The 14,353-nt window shown below is 38.4% G+C and overlaps 1 protein-coding gene and 1 pseudogene across 8 annotated transcripts in view; both read right to left on the reverse strand.

The window, feature by feature from the left end:
• The window catches only part of RTEL1 (regulator of telomere elongation helicase 1), a 106,947-nt gene that overhangs the window by 32,080 nt on the left and 60,514 nt on the right, over positions 1–14,353 (reverse strand). For all 8 annotated transcript variants that reach the window (XR_011972293.1, XR_011972292.1, XM_072633260.1 and 5 more), the window contains 4 exons: positions 8,861–8,984; positions 8,440–8,590; positions 7,924–8,084; positions 6,539–6,634 (listed from right to left, as the gene is read on the reverse strand). Coding sequence is in view for 6 of the 8 variants with exons in the window: in XM_072633260.1 (XP_072489361.1) it covers positions 6,539–6,634; positions 7,924–8,084; positions 8,440–8,590; positions 8,861–8,984 (532 nt within the window). In the remaining 2 variants the exon portion in view is untranslated. The remainder of the gene's footprint in view (positions 1–6,538; positions 6,635–7,923; positions 8,085–8,439; positions 8,591–8,860; positions 8,985–14,353) is intronic.
• On the reverse strand, positions 3,226–6,005 carry LOC140529688 (ATP-dependent clpX-like chaperone, mitochondrial pseudogene; annotated as a pseudogene).

Genomic DNA, 14,353 nt, shown 5'->3' on the forward strand with positions numbered 1-14,353 from the left:
ATTGTGCTATAAGAAATGATGAGCAGGATGCTCTCAAAAAAACTTGGAAAAACTTACATAAACTGATGCAAAGTAAAATGAGTAGAAACAGAACACTGTACACAGTAATAGCAATATTGTAAGATGATCAACAAATTTTGACTTAGTTATTCTCGGCAATACAATGATCCAAGACAACTCTGAAAGACACGACAAAAAAAAAATGCTATCCATCCCCAAACAATGAACTGAAGGAGCCCGAATACAGATTGAAGCATACTTTCTTAAATTTTATTTTATTTTTTTGGTCTGTGTTTTCTTTTACAACATGACAAATATGGAAATGTTTTGTATGAGTACACATGTGTAAGCTATATCAAATTACTTGCCCTCTCAATGAGGGGGGTAGGGAGAAAGGGAGAGAATTTGGAACTCAAAATTTTAAAAACAAATGTTAAAAATTGTTTTTATGTGTAATTGGAGAAAAATCAAATACTCAACAAATAGAAAAAAATTTTTTACAGTTAAAAAGAAGTGAGGAAAGTGAGGGGTGGACATATTTGTTCGTGGTCACATGGTAAGGAGCAGAACTAGGCTTAAGTTCAAGTTTTTTAAAGAAGTGTTACACCATGGTACCTCATGGTGACTTATTTCTGCCCAATTCCCAGAGACTTGACCTAGACTTTAGAGAAAACAGAGCATTCAAAAGCAACTAACAGGGATGTGAGATTTGTTCTCAAAGTGATTTTTCCCATAGTTATTCAGAGAGCTTACTAGAATTCAAGTCCAAAAAGGAAGGGGGAAGAAGATTCCTTTGTGGCCTTCCGGAAAAGTATGGCTTTTCCTCAAAACTAGAATTCTTGAGAATCTGGTCTTTGCTGTATTTTTCAAAGTCACCTCTATAAATCTCAAAGGTATTTCTCACTGTCTCAGTGACTTCCAGATAGAGATACTCCCATCAGAACAGAATTTCTATGTCAAATATCTCTTTAATGCCTGGGAAGTAGAAGCAGTTATTTAATTTCAATAAAAAACTTCTCTTCCCAGAAGGAAAGAGCTAAGACACACATAAGACTCAAAATAATAATCCTTGGGGATTTCCAACAGGGAAAAGCAGCATAAGGGAGTTCCTAGATGATGCTGACTAAATTGATCATAAGTTCAAGCTGAAAGACATGAGGAAAAAAAAACCACCATAAAACACTCATCATATCTACAAACCAAGGGCTTCTGTCAACAGATTGTAAAAAGACTGGAAACAATCAAAGGGATGAAGAACAATGCTGCCTGTGTGATGTGATCGTGCTAGGTTTCTGGAAACGGAAAGAGCATCCACCTAAATATTATTTCAAGCCTGCACACACTTTGAAACTACTTTGAAGAGTAAAAGGTCAACTAGCACTGAAAAGAGGAAGAGGGCTTGTTTACAACATTGTCACTGACTCAGTGTCTTTCCAAGGACATGCCACTTATCTCTCCTAAATCAGTCCAATATGGAGTTTGAAGTTTTTAGACCTTTCACAGGAACAAAGAGGAAACAATCCCAAAGAGTGTTAGAAGCAACTGTTGCCTATGAAATCTCATCAAGACTTTTTCTGCCAAAAGTATGGTATTTTGTATATAGTATGTTTGTGTATCTGTATGTGTTTCATTAATAGCTTCATTTTATCCAAATGCCAGAACATAAATTCCAAGGCACAAACTGCAGTTACACTGCACATCACAATGTTATAAACAACTTACAAAACTTAATGCAAGCTGTTTTACTGTTGTCGCAATAATCTTTCCCAGTCCATTTCTGGAAGACTCTTCTGAAAAGAATTAAAATCTACTTTTATTTTCCCATTCTATGAAAAGGAAAATTATACAATAAAAGTTAAGTAATGAATGACGTTACAACACAATATCAAGGACTTTCTGAAAGTAATTTTAACCATTACTAGGGAGACAGCAGCATACACAAATGTGTTATGGCAAATGTGCATCTCTGTACCTATCCCACCTAGAAATAAATATTTCACAATTTCCTATTATTTAAGTCACGTAAAGTCCTAATTAAATAAGCCCTTCAGTACAATATGAGGGCTTGTAATTAAACTGTTAGAGCTTAATGTTTTTTCTTCCTAACAAAGTGCATGAGTAAAATCCTCATCTTTATGTAAGCAGGCTAAACAAAGAAAATAAATGTTTAAATCAGTGTTAAATTCAGTTTTTTAAAAAAAAATAAGTTGAACTAAATGAGTAACAATAAAAGCTGCAGCAATATCTTAGCACAAAGGGAGAAAAATGAAAAGGTATCTGAAGATTTTGTTATTTAAAAAAAAATCAAAAACCCTTTACTAGTTTCCTAAGTTTTTCCACTAAAGTTTTCATATTTAAGTCCTCCAAGGGATTCAGATTTGTTCTTCTTTGTTATGCTGCAAGTTCTAAATCAACGATGACCAAGAAAAAGATGTACAACAAATGAGAGCAAATGACTTAGAAGTTATTTTTGAATGAAAAATTCACTACTGATAACAGGAAAACAATACATTTTCATTCCTTGACGTTTTAGTTTTATAAGTAAATAGGAGGTTGGATAAATACGCAGCACCAAAAAACTGATGCACACTAGCTCTTAAGGTAATCGTACAATACTGAAAATATTTTACTTAAAATTTAAATATACCTACATGCTGTATTCCTCATTTGTTTTTTCTGTGAGAAATTTACCAAGATTCCAATTCCATATGCTTTTCCATTGCACTGAAGTATATCTCAAATGGCCAATAAATTAGATTGGCCAATAAGCAAAATGCCTTTTACACTGAAATCAATTAGTAAACTGGTGTCATAAATTAGCAAAGCAGTCTCAGAACATAACTAAACATCATCAAAATTCAGTAATCTTGGCCACTTTTCCATTACTAATATTTTATCATCAGTATCCATTTCAATTTCAAATGTGAATTAAAAAGTCCAATCTCTTCAGGAAACAAATGAGGATGAAAAAAGTTGAACTGATGGTATACTTACATTCAGTTTTTAAAGAAATTTATTTTCCCATTTGTAGAGTAACATTACTGTAAAATTCCTAAGTTCCTGGAAATGCCTGCATTGCTTAATATAACTTCAGAATTTTGTTAAAGCATTTTTTAAATAACCGAACCAAAAAATAGACATTGTTTTTGAACATTGTGCCATTAATGTTCACATAATGACCATGTATAATATCCAGGATAAATCCAATATCTTTAATAATCTTTAATATTTTAATTGTAAAGCCAGTTATGATCTTAAAACAAAAGCAAGAAATTTCTACAGGACAAAGGTTTAACAGTGTTTAATAGCTTAAAAGCCATTGTTTGTAGCATCTACTTGCAGAAGGCATCCTTCCTCTTCAGCTCCAGTTATAGTCCTCTTCAGATGACTCTTTAGTTGGAGCCCTAGTGTATCCTGGCTTCTTCCTTCCTTCTACAACTTCTCTGTCAACTTCCACACATACAGTGTCAGAATCTGGCACTTCAAACACTGATTCTAGCAACAGCTTTTTCATGAAGGGCCTTTGCAACAATCTTCATCTTCAGTAACATTAAAGCTCACGCTTGTCCACAATGAATAATGCCCTGGTACAGCACTACATGGTTCGATAAGAATCTATACATTTAATAAGAATCTATACGTGTTTTTTTCACCCAGGCTATATAAGGGAACCATAACTGTCCCACACACTATGGAATCATATCAAATTCAATGAGATCTCTGGCTTCCACGTGGCACAGTGAGCATTTGGTGAGCATTTGATTCCCCACTTTGGTTGGCAAGATCTGCTGCTGCTACAGCCCTCCCGCCTCTTCCTAAATTAGCTCATGTTTCAAATCCAAGATACTTTTCATTTTTCCTCATGCTGTTTATTCTGCTTAAGCACCAGATGCAACGAACAGTAATTTTGTTGTATTATCTTGTACTGTTTCTCCACAAAGTTTACAGGAACTCTTTTCTGAAACATTTACTATTGCACCTTCCAATACTTTTAACAAATTTTTCTGAATGCCTTCTCCAGCTACATCCCGTAACTGATGAATGACTGGCTCTCTGCCAATCTTATCTACTTCATTCAGAAAGCTGTTGCACTTTTTGTACATTATAACTGGCATCTTGCAGCAATTTGTCAATCACAGATTTAATTTCTCCACCTACATATCCCACCTGAGTCAAGGTAGAACAGTCACAGAAAGGGAAAGGTAAATCAAGGCATTTAGCTAGAGTTTGGGCCAGCAATGTTTTACCTGACTTAGTTGGTCCTGGCAGCAAAGTATTACTTTTTTGAAGTCTTATGTCATCATGGGTAGAATGTAGGACTTCGCCTCCCCATTTTTCCCGAGGTATTTGTTGATTCACTTGTTGCTGCACTGATGCTCCTAGAGTATTATCATGTGCACCAATTCCAGCATTCTGAAGCAACTTTGTAAATCTGTACTCATTTTCTGAGCTTCCTATTTCTAATTCTTTAGGAATTAATGATGTCTGCTTCTCAACTTCTGCTTGCTGCCTCAGGTTGACTGGGATACTATTATAAATTCCCTTGCAATGATTATACACAGCAAGTGAAAGCATTTTCTTGGCAAATAACTGACTGACACCATATTTGTCCAGGTAGGTGGTTTGGGTGGAGGAGGTGATTTCTATTGGAATGCCAATTTTACAGTTTCTGCTGCTGATTCAGGCTCTTTATGCTTTTCTTTGAGTCTGCTTCAGATGGCACAGTAATGACGACAAAACGCTTTTCACACTTCACAAGTTGGGTGTAAGATAGCAAAGTCTCCATATGTGTGCACAGACCACTGTATTTTGGACATCTCAGCTGGTTTCCTCCTTTCCCAGAAGTTCCAGAGCCTGATTTTTTTATTGCCTTTCTCTTATTCCCATGTCCAGAACCATTCTGGCAAGTTCCATCTTTTGATGCAAAGTGTGCTGGAGCTTCCTGGCCTTAGCTACTTTCCTGCCAAGCTATCCACTCCAGCTAGACTTTGGCCACCCTTGCCCACACTGGGTTCAGTGCAGAGCCTGCTCATCTTGTCATCTTGTCACTAGTCTGCACTGCTCCTCACAATCCCGGCCGCAGCCGCTGGCTCCATTAGGTAGATATCTAACCACACACCTCCACGTCCCCTCTCACCTCACAAAGTAAGTTCTTAATAACTGTTTGTTAAATATAAAAAAATTCAGCGCAGAAAGAAGTTCAGAAGGGGATATGGACAAGCAGAGCAGTATTGAAAACTACCATGTTAAGGTTAATATTATATTTTAATAAAAAAAGAAATTTTCTTAAAAAGGCTTATTGTCCCCTCAGTGACTTCAGGAGACTTTCCTTAGGAATTTTCCCTGTAAAGACTTCACTCATGGGATTTATGACTCATTCCCCTTCTTGGCTTCTGGAGTATCCCTCCCAACCATCATCCCCTGCAGGACAGCATAAATGGCACATACTTGGGGGTCCATATCAAGTCCTTTGTTACTGTAAGCTAAAACAACATAGGGTGAATGTATTTTAGAAACAATCTATAAACCATCCTTAAAACCAGTATTAATGTTTAATATTAGGATATTACACAACTGTACACAACTTATCCTTAAGGTAAGCAAAGGAAATGCCACCAGAGACATTCGGACAAACTGGGTCCATCAGCAAAACTGAAGTGCTTATTAGGTAGGAGAAGGATTCAAGTTGTCTTTAAATCCTTTAAAGATTAGATCAGGGTGGGGAACCTGTGTGGTTCCCCAACCCTGGACTAGATTATTAAATTTTAAAAGTTTAAAAACTGTAGGCATCTATGAAGACCCTGCATTCACTCTACCCAGAAGACAACTCAGGCACAAGCCACACGCAAAATCAAAAAGGGGAGGCAGAGGTACATAGGCCGATGCTACTTAGGGAGCTTAACACATGCATCAGTTTTTCCCAGGCCCTTCTTATTTCATACCACAGGTAAGGCCAGCTCCTCCAGGAGCTTCTGATTCTTTGGGATACTCTCCTTCCTTCTCATTCCTGCTTTCATTCCCAGGCTGAGAAGAAAGGGTCTCTTTTCCCAGAGAATCAGAATCCTTTTTTTTTTTTTTTTAAACCTAGACCTCAAGCAGTCTACTGCTCAGCACCAGGTTAAAACTACTTCTTAAAGTACTTGAAAGAATCCTGATTTGCTCCACAGAAATTCCTTCAAGTCAGCTGGTGTCTTTTCTGAGCCCATAGTTCTCCATTCATAGATTTACTGAGCTGCCTTTTCTCTGCTCTCATGACGTTTTCATTGACTACCCTCGTGGCTCTCTGACTTAGTTTGAATTAATTTTCCTTCTCAGGTCTCAAACCCTTTTTATAGCTTTCTCCATCAACATCACTCCCTTCCTATTCCTTTTTTAGGTCACTCTAACTTTCCAGCCCTTACTTGGGTTTTTAATCTCTCCTTTGACAATAAACACATAGAAAGATGGGCTATAACCAAAGCACATTTCAAGTCTTCTAGTCACAAACTTGAGGAATGGATTGTAGTTTTTGTCTTTACTAGTAAAGGAAGCACAATACCTGGTTGCTAACAATTCTGATTTTCTTCTTTCCTCCTTTTTGCTCATCTGTTAATCTCTTCTCATATTGTAAGCAAAGGGTAGAGAGACGCTGAGCCTGTAGAGAAAAGAAAATCATTTTATGTTCTTTCATTATATTTTCTGAATCTATAAAAGCAATGAAATGAACAATCTACGGTGGTTCAACCCAAAAGGGATAAGAGGGGATACCCTAGAAACTCACAGAAAGATAAGAGAGGAAACCAGAACTCAAAAGATTAATCAGTTGAACATAAGAGTAATTTTGAACAAGAATCTGAGACAGCCCCAGGTTAATAACACCAGGTGCCAGAATCCCTTGATAACCTAAGATATTGATCCAGAAGCAGGTTTGTCACTGTCCTGGTAGGCCCACTGGAGGGAATAACTATGTTTCTCTGTTGTGTGTGCATGCTCCTGTGTACTGTCTAAGTCTAAGTTTGTCTAAGACAAACATGAGTTTGTGGATGTGACATACAAATGTCACTTTGAGGGGGTACAAACTATGTGACCTATACCTGATTGACAGCAACAGAACACTGGAAGTACTAGAAGGCTGCAAGTTTGATTCTGAAAGTCATGTAAATCTTCAGGGACTTTAAAACACTCAGAAAAAATGAAAAGGGAAAAAGGCTAAGAGATGCAGCTTTAACCTGGAGCTCAGCTCAATTCTCAGGGAGAACTGACACAAATTTTATCTCAACTCACTTCACTGCAAGTGAAGATGGATTCTTGACTGAGAGCCTAAATTGAAGCTCCCTCTCTGCCTACCAGACCTGCTTTACATGGCTTATGAAAGAAGGGTACAAAAGAGGACAAAAGATGAAGGCCGCTGGGTTCTCACACCTTGAAGCAGTACTAGGAGCTCAGACAATGAGCCCTAAATAAAGCAGTTACATTGAGAGGAATGTATATGCCATGCAATTCTTCTTCTTGCCCACAAAGCTTGCGGGTTAATGAATTTGAGTTTAATCTCTTTATTAATATTATACATCTATAAGGGATATTAAAAAAAAAAAAGATGGAGGATGCACTCACTATCTCAAAGTCTAAAGAGAAGAAACCCTGCAGTCCTTTGAGCAGTAACAGCAGAAATGGCCAAAGATGAGCTTGGAAGCCTTTTCTAGGATGGTGCTCTCGGTAGTGTCATCATTCATACGTACTAATGTCTCAAAGTCTATAATGGTTTGGGAAGAGCTGAAGTTCCTGCTTTTGAATGGACCAAGGCTGTGGACCAAGTTTACACAATTACCCCACAGATGGCTTAACAACCAAAGGTTTAAGGCAGAAGGAGAAGGCAAGACAGGGAGGAAGGAGAAATTAGCTAATTCCTAATGCACTTGCTTACACCTAGTTAGTTAGTAGTACCTTTTCTTCGCCTGGAAGTGTACTGGTCTCATCAATTTCACTTTTGTTCTCACTACGATCCAACGCAGCCAGCAACCCCCTGGGCTTCCTCTGTGGGGAAACTAGTTCCTGCTCATACTCTCCCCACAGGCTGGCTTCACTGTCCCCACTGTCCAGCGATCCTGGGGAAACAATGGGAGTAGGGAACAGTGGTTCTTCACAACACCACAAAAAAACATCGTTTTGCCTAAGCCAGATTCTAGGAGGCAGGAAAGTCAAATCTCTGTGTTAACTCAGGCTTAAAGTAGGTAGATCCTTTACTTTCTAAGTATATCAGCTGTTCCAAGTGTAAAAACCCAGAACACAGAAAGCAGAAAGAAAGCAAGTTGTTTTTAATGCTTATTTGAATCACCTGCCATTTGCACAACAGTAATCACCTAGGATGCTGGTCATATGAAGGAATACCACATATGGTTCCTGAGAGATTGGAATCTTTCCCTCCTCACTGATCTATGAAGACCAAGGGTAGATACCCACCTGTAGACTTCCTTTTCAGGCTAGGAACATGTACATCCAGGCTCTTAGCTTTCTTAGATGAGAGGAATAGGCTGAATGAAGAAGTGGAGGCCACAGCAGCAACTTCTCCCCCACAGGGGCCCTGGGGAACCCGTGGGATGGGTACAGGCATCTGTTTAGGAGGAAAAAACTACTTATTAAAGAGAGGCGGAAGTGTTTTCCTTTCAGACGAGAACTTCTGCCCAGGACAGGTCATGCAACTGAGACCCAAGTACAGCATTTCCTGGCTGGGTGGTGATCTCCTCCTCACTGGTTACTACCACATCCCTTAGGAATAATGAGGTGCTTTGAGAAAACAGGACAGTACTCTTTGTTATCAACTGACCCTCCCTTCCCTGGACAAGCTCTAATGTATCCATCTGGGTGGAGGTGGAATACTTACAATTTTCTGAGCAACTCGGAAAAACTGGGCGGCATCACGGATAATATGGCCAAAATGGTCATAGACTTTGACATAAGGGCGCACCCAGGAGGGTAGCTGGGCTCTGGCATCATTGTTAGTGAACCTGAGAGAAAGAGATCTGCATTTTGCATTGTCTTAAGGTGGTTTCAACCCAGTTCTTTAGATCTCTCAGCCCTTCAAACCTGGTTTGGATCCTGCCTATGATTACAGGAGATACTAAGAACAAAAACTATATTCCCTCCTCATACTGATATAGAATTAGTTCAAGAAAATATAAAGTGCACATCAGTCCTAAAGCCCAGAATCTTGGGAATACAGTAACCACTCCAACATTCAGTGCCAAATGAATAAATAAATGGATGTTTATCTGCAGCAGACATACTTAGGCTGAAGAAGTGAGGTGAGCTTCATGACAGTTTTTACAACTAGAGAAGATGGGTACATTTTCACTGTCATCTAATAGGGATTAGAATAAATCCAAGTTCCAGCTTCTAGTATTCAGGGCAATCTCCAAAGTGGTGGGACTGAAGGCAGATGACCATGGGTTCAGGTATGAGTGCAGATATTCTTTAAAATACTTTGTCATTGAAAGGGAGGAAATAGCTGGTGGGGGTAGGGTCAAGAGAAGATTAATTTTTATTTTGCTTTAAATAGAATCAGGAAGGATCTAATTAAGCAGGCTTCTAAGTGAAGGGGAAAGAGTGACTGGAGAGGGAAAGACTGAAGATGGAAGAGGTATGGAAAGGAGGTGTAAGCATGGTGTAACAGTGGATAGAACCTGGGCTTCGGGCCAGGAATACTCATCTTTCTGAGTTCAAATTCAACCTTAGGCACTTGCTAGCTGTGTGACCCAGGGCAAATCATTTAACCATACTGGTCTCAGTTTCCTCATCAGTAAAATGAGTTGGAGAAGGAAATGGCCAACTACCCTAGTATCTTTGCCTAAAAAACCCCAAATGGGGTAATAAAAAGGCAGACATGACTGATACAACTCAATATCCGGTTAAAAAAAAAAAAAAGAGTGGATAACATCAACAATTCACACCTTAAGACGGACAAACTGATTTCCTCACAAGAACCCATGAGGGAGGTGTTACAAGCACTATTATCCTGATTTTAAGATAAAAAAACAGGCTCAGAGAGATTCAATGACCCACAATTATCCTCCTGATTATAATGCAGAACTGGTATCACACTTGTGGATAGAACATGTCTTCTGACTCTGCTGCTCTTCTGAATGTATCTTTCAGCCTTTCAGCATGGTAGTACTTGAAGTGGGGAAGGGAACAGGTATTTATCAAGCATCTATTACACACAATGCCCTGTGTTAAGTATTTTACAATTACTATATCATTTGATCCTCATAACAACCCTGGGAAGTAGGTGTTATTATTATCCCCATTTTATAGTTGAGGAAACTGAGGCACAGAGGTTGAAATGAGTTGCCTAAGGTTACACAGCTAGTAAGTATCTGAGACCCAGGCCCAGTGTTCTATCCAGTCAATTAATCAATAAACATTAATCAAACATGTACTACATGCAGGGCACTATGCTAAGTACTGGGAATACAAAAGAAGCAAAAGACAGTCCCTGCCCTCAAGGAGCTTACAATATAATTGGGAAGACAATATGCAAACAACTATATAACAAAGTGAGCTATATACAGAATAGGAAATAATTAACAGAGAGAAGACACTAGAGTTAGAAGAGTTTGGGGAAGGCTTCAAGTAAGAGATGGGATTTTAAGGAGGCTGGGAAGTCAGTAAGCAGAGATGAGAGCGAATGTTCTAGGCACAGGGGAAATACCCAAGGCTGAGAGACAGGCTCTTCTGTATGGGGAATATCCAGAGGGCTCTGTGACTAAGCTTCAAGTGAGTGGTGGAAGGTGTAAGAAGACTGGAAAGATATCACCTAGCTGTTTGATCCAGCATGGATCAAAGGTAATGGGGAGACATTAACCGTGGCAAAGAAGAAAGCAACCTTCTCTAGAAAAGTATTAAAGATCTAGATCACTATTGATTAGAGAGATACAAATCAAAACAACTCTAAGGTACTACATCACACCTATCAGATTGGCTAACATGACAAAACAGAAGATGATAAATGTTGGAGAAGATGTGGGAGAGTTGGAACCAATTCATTGCTAGTGGAGCTGTGAGCTGATCCAACCATTCTGAAGAACAATTTGGAACTATGCCCAAAGGGCTACAAAAATGTGCATACCACTCATCCCAGCAATATCGCTTCTGGGACTGTATCTCAAAGAGTTCATAAAAACAGGGAAAGGTCTCACGTGTACAAAATTATTTATAGCACCTCTCTTTGTGGTGGCCAAGAACTGGAAATTGAAGGGATTTCCATCAACTGGGGAATGGCTAAACAAATTATGGTACATGAATGTAATGGAATACTACTGTACTATAAGAAATGATGAACAGGAAGACTTCAGAGAGGCCTGGAAGGACTTATATGAACTGATGCTGAATGACAGGAGCAGAACCAGGAGAACATTGTACACAGTAACAACCACAGTGTGTGAGGAATTTTTCTGGTAGACTTAGCCCTTCACAGCAATGCAAGGCCCTAAAACATTCCCAAAGGACTCTTGAGGCAAAATGCCATCCACATCCAGAGAAAGAACTATGGAAATGGAAAGCAGAATGAAGCAGAATATTTTCCCTTGTGTTATGTTTTGTTTTGTTATGGTTTTTCTCATGGTTTCTCCCATTCATTTTAATTATTCTATGTAACATGACTGATGTGAAAATATGTTTAATAAGAATGTATGTGTAGAACCCATATAAGATTGCATGCCATTTCAGAGAGGGAAGGGGAGAAAAATTTAAGACTTATAGAGGTGATCGTAAAAAACTGAAAACAAATAAATTTTTAAAAATAATAAAAAAAAGAAAAGAATTAAAGAAGGTGAAGGGAGAGTTCAGGGAGATCACATCAGATGGCTATGCTCTTCTCACTAAACAAATCAAGAACATCTGCTCAGAGTGTGTGAGCTGGGATAGAACACTATGAGCAGGATGATTAAAAAGAGAGGAAATAACTGGAATAACTGCTCTACAGGACTGGAGACAAATAAATAGCTAAGCAACTATGAGAGATCAGAAGGCAGGCTGAATGAATTTACAGTGGAGCCAAGTCAACAGCTTTATGACTTTTTCCAGGAGAGTTAAGAAATACAAAAATCAAGAGGGTAAGGGATCCTGATTGTGGCTAAAAGACCTAGGACTATTTATAGGTGAACTAAAAATGGAAAATGACCAACTGGGAGAATAGGAAGTGATTAAGGGACCAGATATCCTATCAAAGAAGAGTTTCAATAGCAATAAGAGAACAAGAGAAGAAGAAATAGAGGAGACTGTGGTAACAGAAGATACCTGCAGAGTTCAGGACCCCAGGGAGATGCAGTTTCAGGTGATAGTGCCTGTTAAGCAGCGGTCACATGGGAATGAAGCCTATATGTAGAGATGGAGGTCAGTGGAGTCAAAGAGGTCCAGGAACAATGAGGGAGGATGTGACAAAGGTCATCAACATGCAGAGATATCAAAGTTACCAAGGAAGATGACAGGTAATGGGAATAATAATAATTTCTTGGATCTATAGTTTCCTCAATGTAGATGTTTCCTCTAACATTTCAGACTGTGACCTATCTACGCATCCTTATTCTGCATGACTCCTCTCCAAATCCTCCCATGATCTTCCACAAGGAGTAGACGAGGCCTTCTTCTGGATGTTCTGACATTACATGAGTCCCAATGGAGAATGCAGGCTGTCTGTCTGGTATCTCTTAACTCTCATGACAGGCCCAACATTTTTTCTGGTCATCTCTTTGATATCTTTAAACAATCTCCTGAATAGCATTCATCATTGTAATATATTTTAGCCTATTCACAAGGACTATGAACCTTTCCATTGCTCTTTAGGTGACCTTCAACTTTACATAATATAGTTAGTGTTAAGTCTGTTGTGGTAACTCACTATGACTGATCATGAGGAATTTATGAAAGTTGAGCCTGTGGTCAGCTTTGTAGAAAAGCCTCAAGAAAACAAAGGGACATAGTACCAAGTCCTTTGGCCACAATATGTTATAGTCATCACCCAAATAAAAACATGTGGGTTCCTTTACAGGAAATGAACCAGTAGGTGGATCACTTAATGAGATTTAGTCACCTTGCTAGAAAAACAGGATGGGGATATATGGAATCCCAAGACATACAGGATCCTCTGACTTCTCCTGTGGTCATATCAAGATTGCTCAGGATAAGCAAGCAATACTTGAAATCACTTCTGCCTTGGGCTACTTCTGGGAAGTCACTGTATCTCCTAGAGACAGACAAGTGTGGATTTCTATGGTCATTTTTATCCTTTCACTATTCAAGTACCAGAATGCTACTCTCTGGTATCTTGCAAATTCAATCAAAAGTATATTAAAACAAAAAAGGAAGTAGAAAACTTCCTATAGGATAGCCAGAATGAAGGAAATATCAATTGAGATATCCATAAGTTCACAGAAGACAAACCCATGGTCTTAAATGTCTATACACAAATATACAAAGTTTAGGCAATGAGCAAAAACAACCAGAAGTCCTAATGTAATCAGACAAAACTGACTCCAAAAGTATGGGTGAGACTGGGCAGGATGAAACCTTTGATTGGGATAACTCTGGATGGGTATACCTTATTGAAAAAAAAAAAGAAGACAGGTAAAATATAATATTGTATATTAAAATAATATACTCATGTAAGGAAATCCAGTAAATACACAGGGGAAACGTAGTGGAGAATATTTGTTTGAAAATCAATGGAGAACAAGTAAGAAGCAATTTTGTCATAGATCATATGAACATAAAGAAGAAAGATGAGGAGTTGTGGATATAAATTATGAAGACAAGATAAATCAGTGATGGAGGATTTAAATTATCCAGATATCTTCCAGAGCCCTTTTTGTGCCAAAAGCAGAGCAGCTAAAAACTTTCTGACTTGCTGTGGTGATAACTTCATCCTTTAAAAGACAGAGGAATAAATGAAGGCTAATTCTGTTCTGGATACCATTCTCACTAACAGAAAGGAACTGATTGCTGGAGTGGAAATGTTAGGTATCTTAGGGGGCCCAGTAACTCCTCTCTCCCTCCCAGAGTTTGTGACAAAGGAAAGGAAAGCTAGTTTCAAGCTCTCAAACATCTTAAATTTTAGTACAGTAAATTTCAAAGGGTAGAAAAGATGCCATAGACTAAATTCTACAGGGGAAGTCAAATCAGGAAAGGTGGAAGATTCTAAAGAAGAAAATTATGAAGACAAGCACAGAAATAATTATTAGGAGGGAAAAGTTAGGACTTATCAGCAGAGAGTGACATACATTAATAAGAAACTTAGATGGAAACAATGGCAGATAACAGAAGATCAATATTGTATAATGAGCTGATGCTAGAGAAAAAAGATAAAGGCAATGAAAAGAGT

Source organism: Notamacropus eugenii, chromosome 1 (genome assembly GCF_028372415.1).
Source record: "Notamacropus eugenii isolate mMacEug1 chromosome 1, mMacEug1.pri_v2, whole genome shotgun sequence".
Classification (NCBI taxonomy): Eukaryota; Metazoa; Chordata; class Mammalia; order Diprotodontia; family Macropodidae; genus Notamacropus; species Notamacropus eugenii.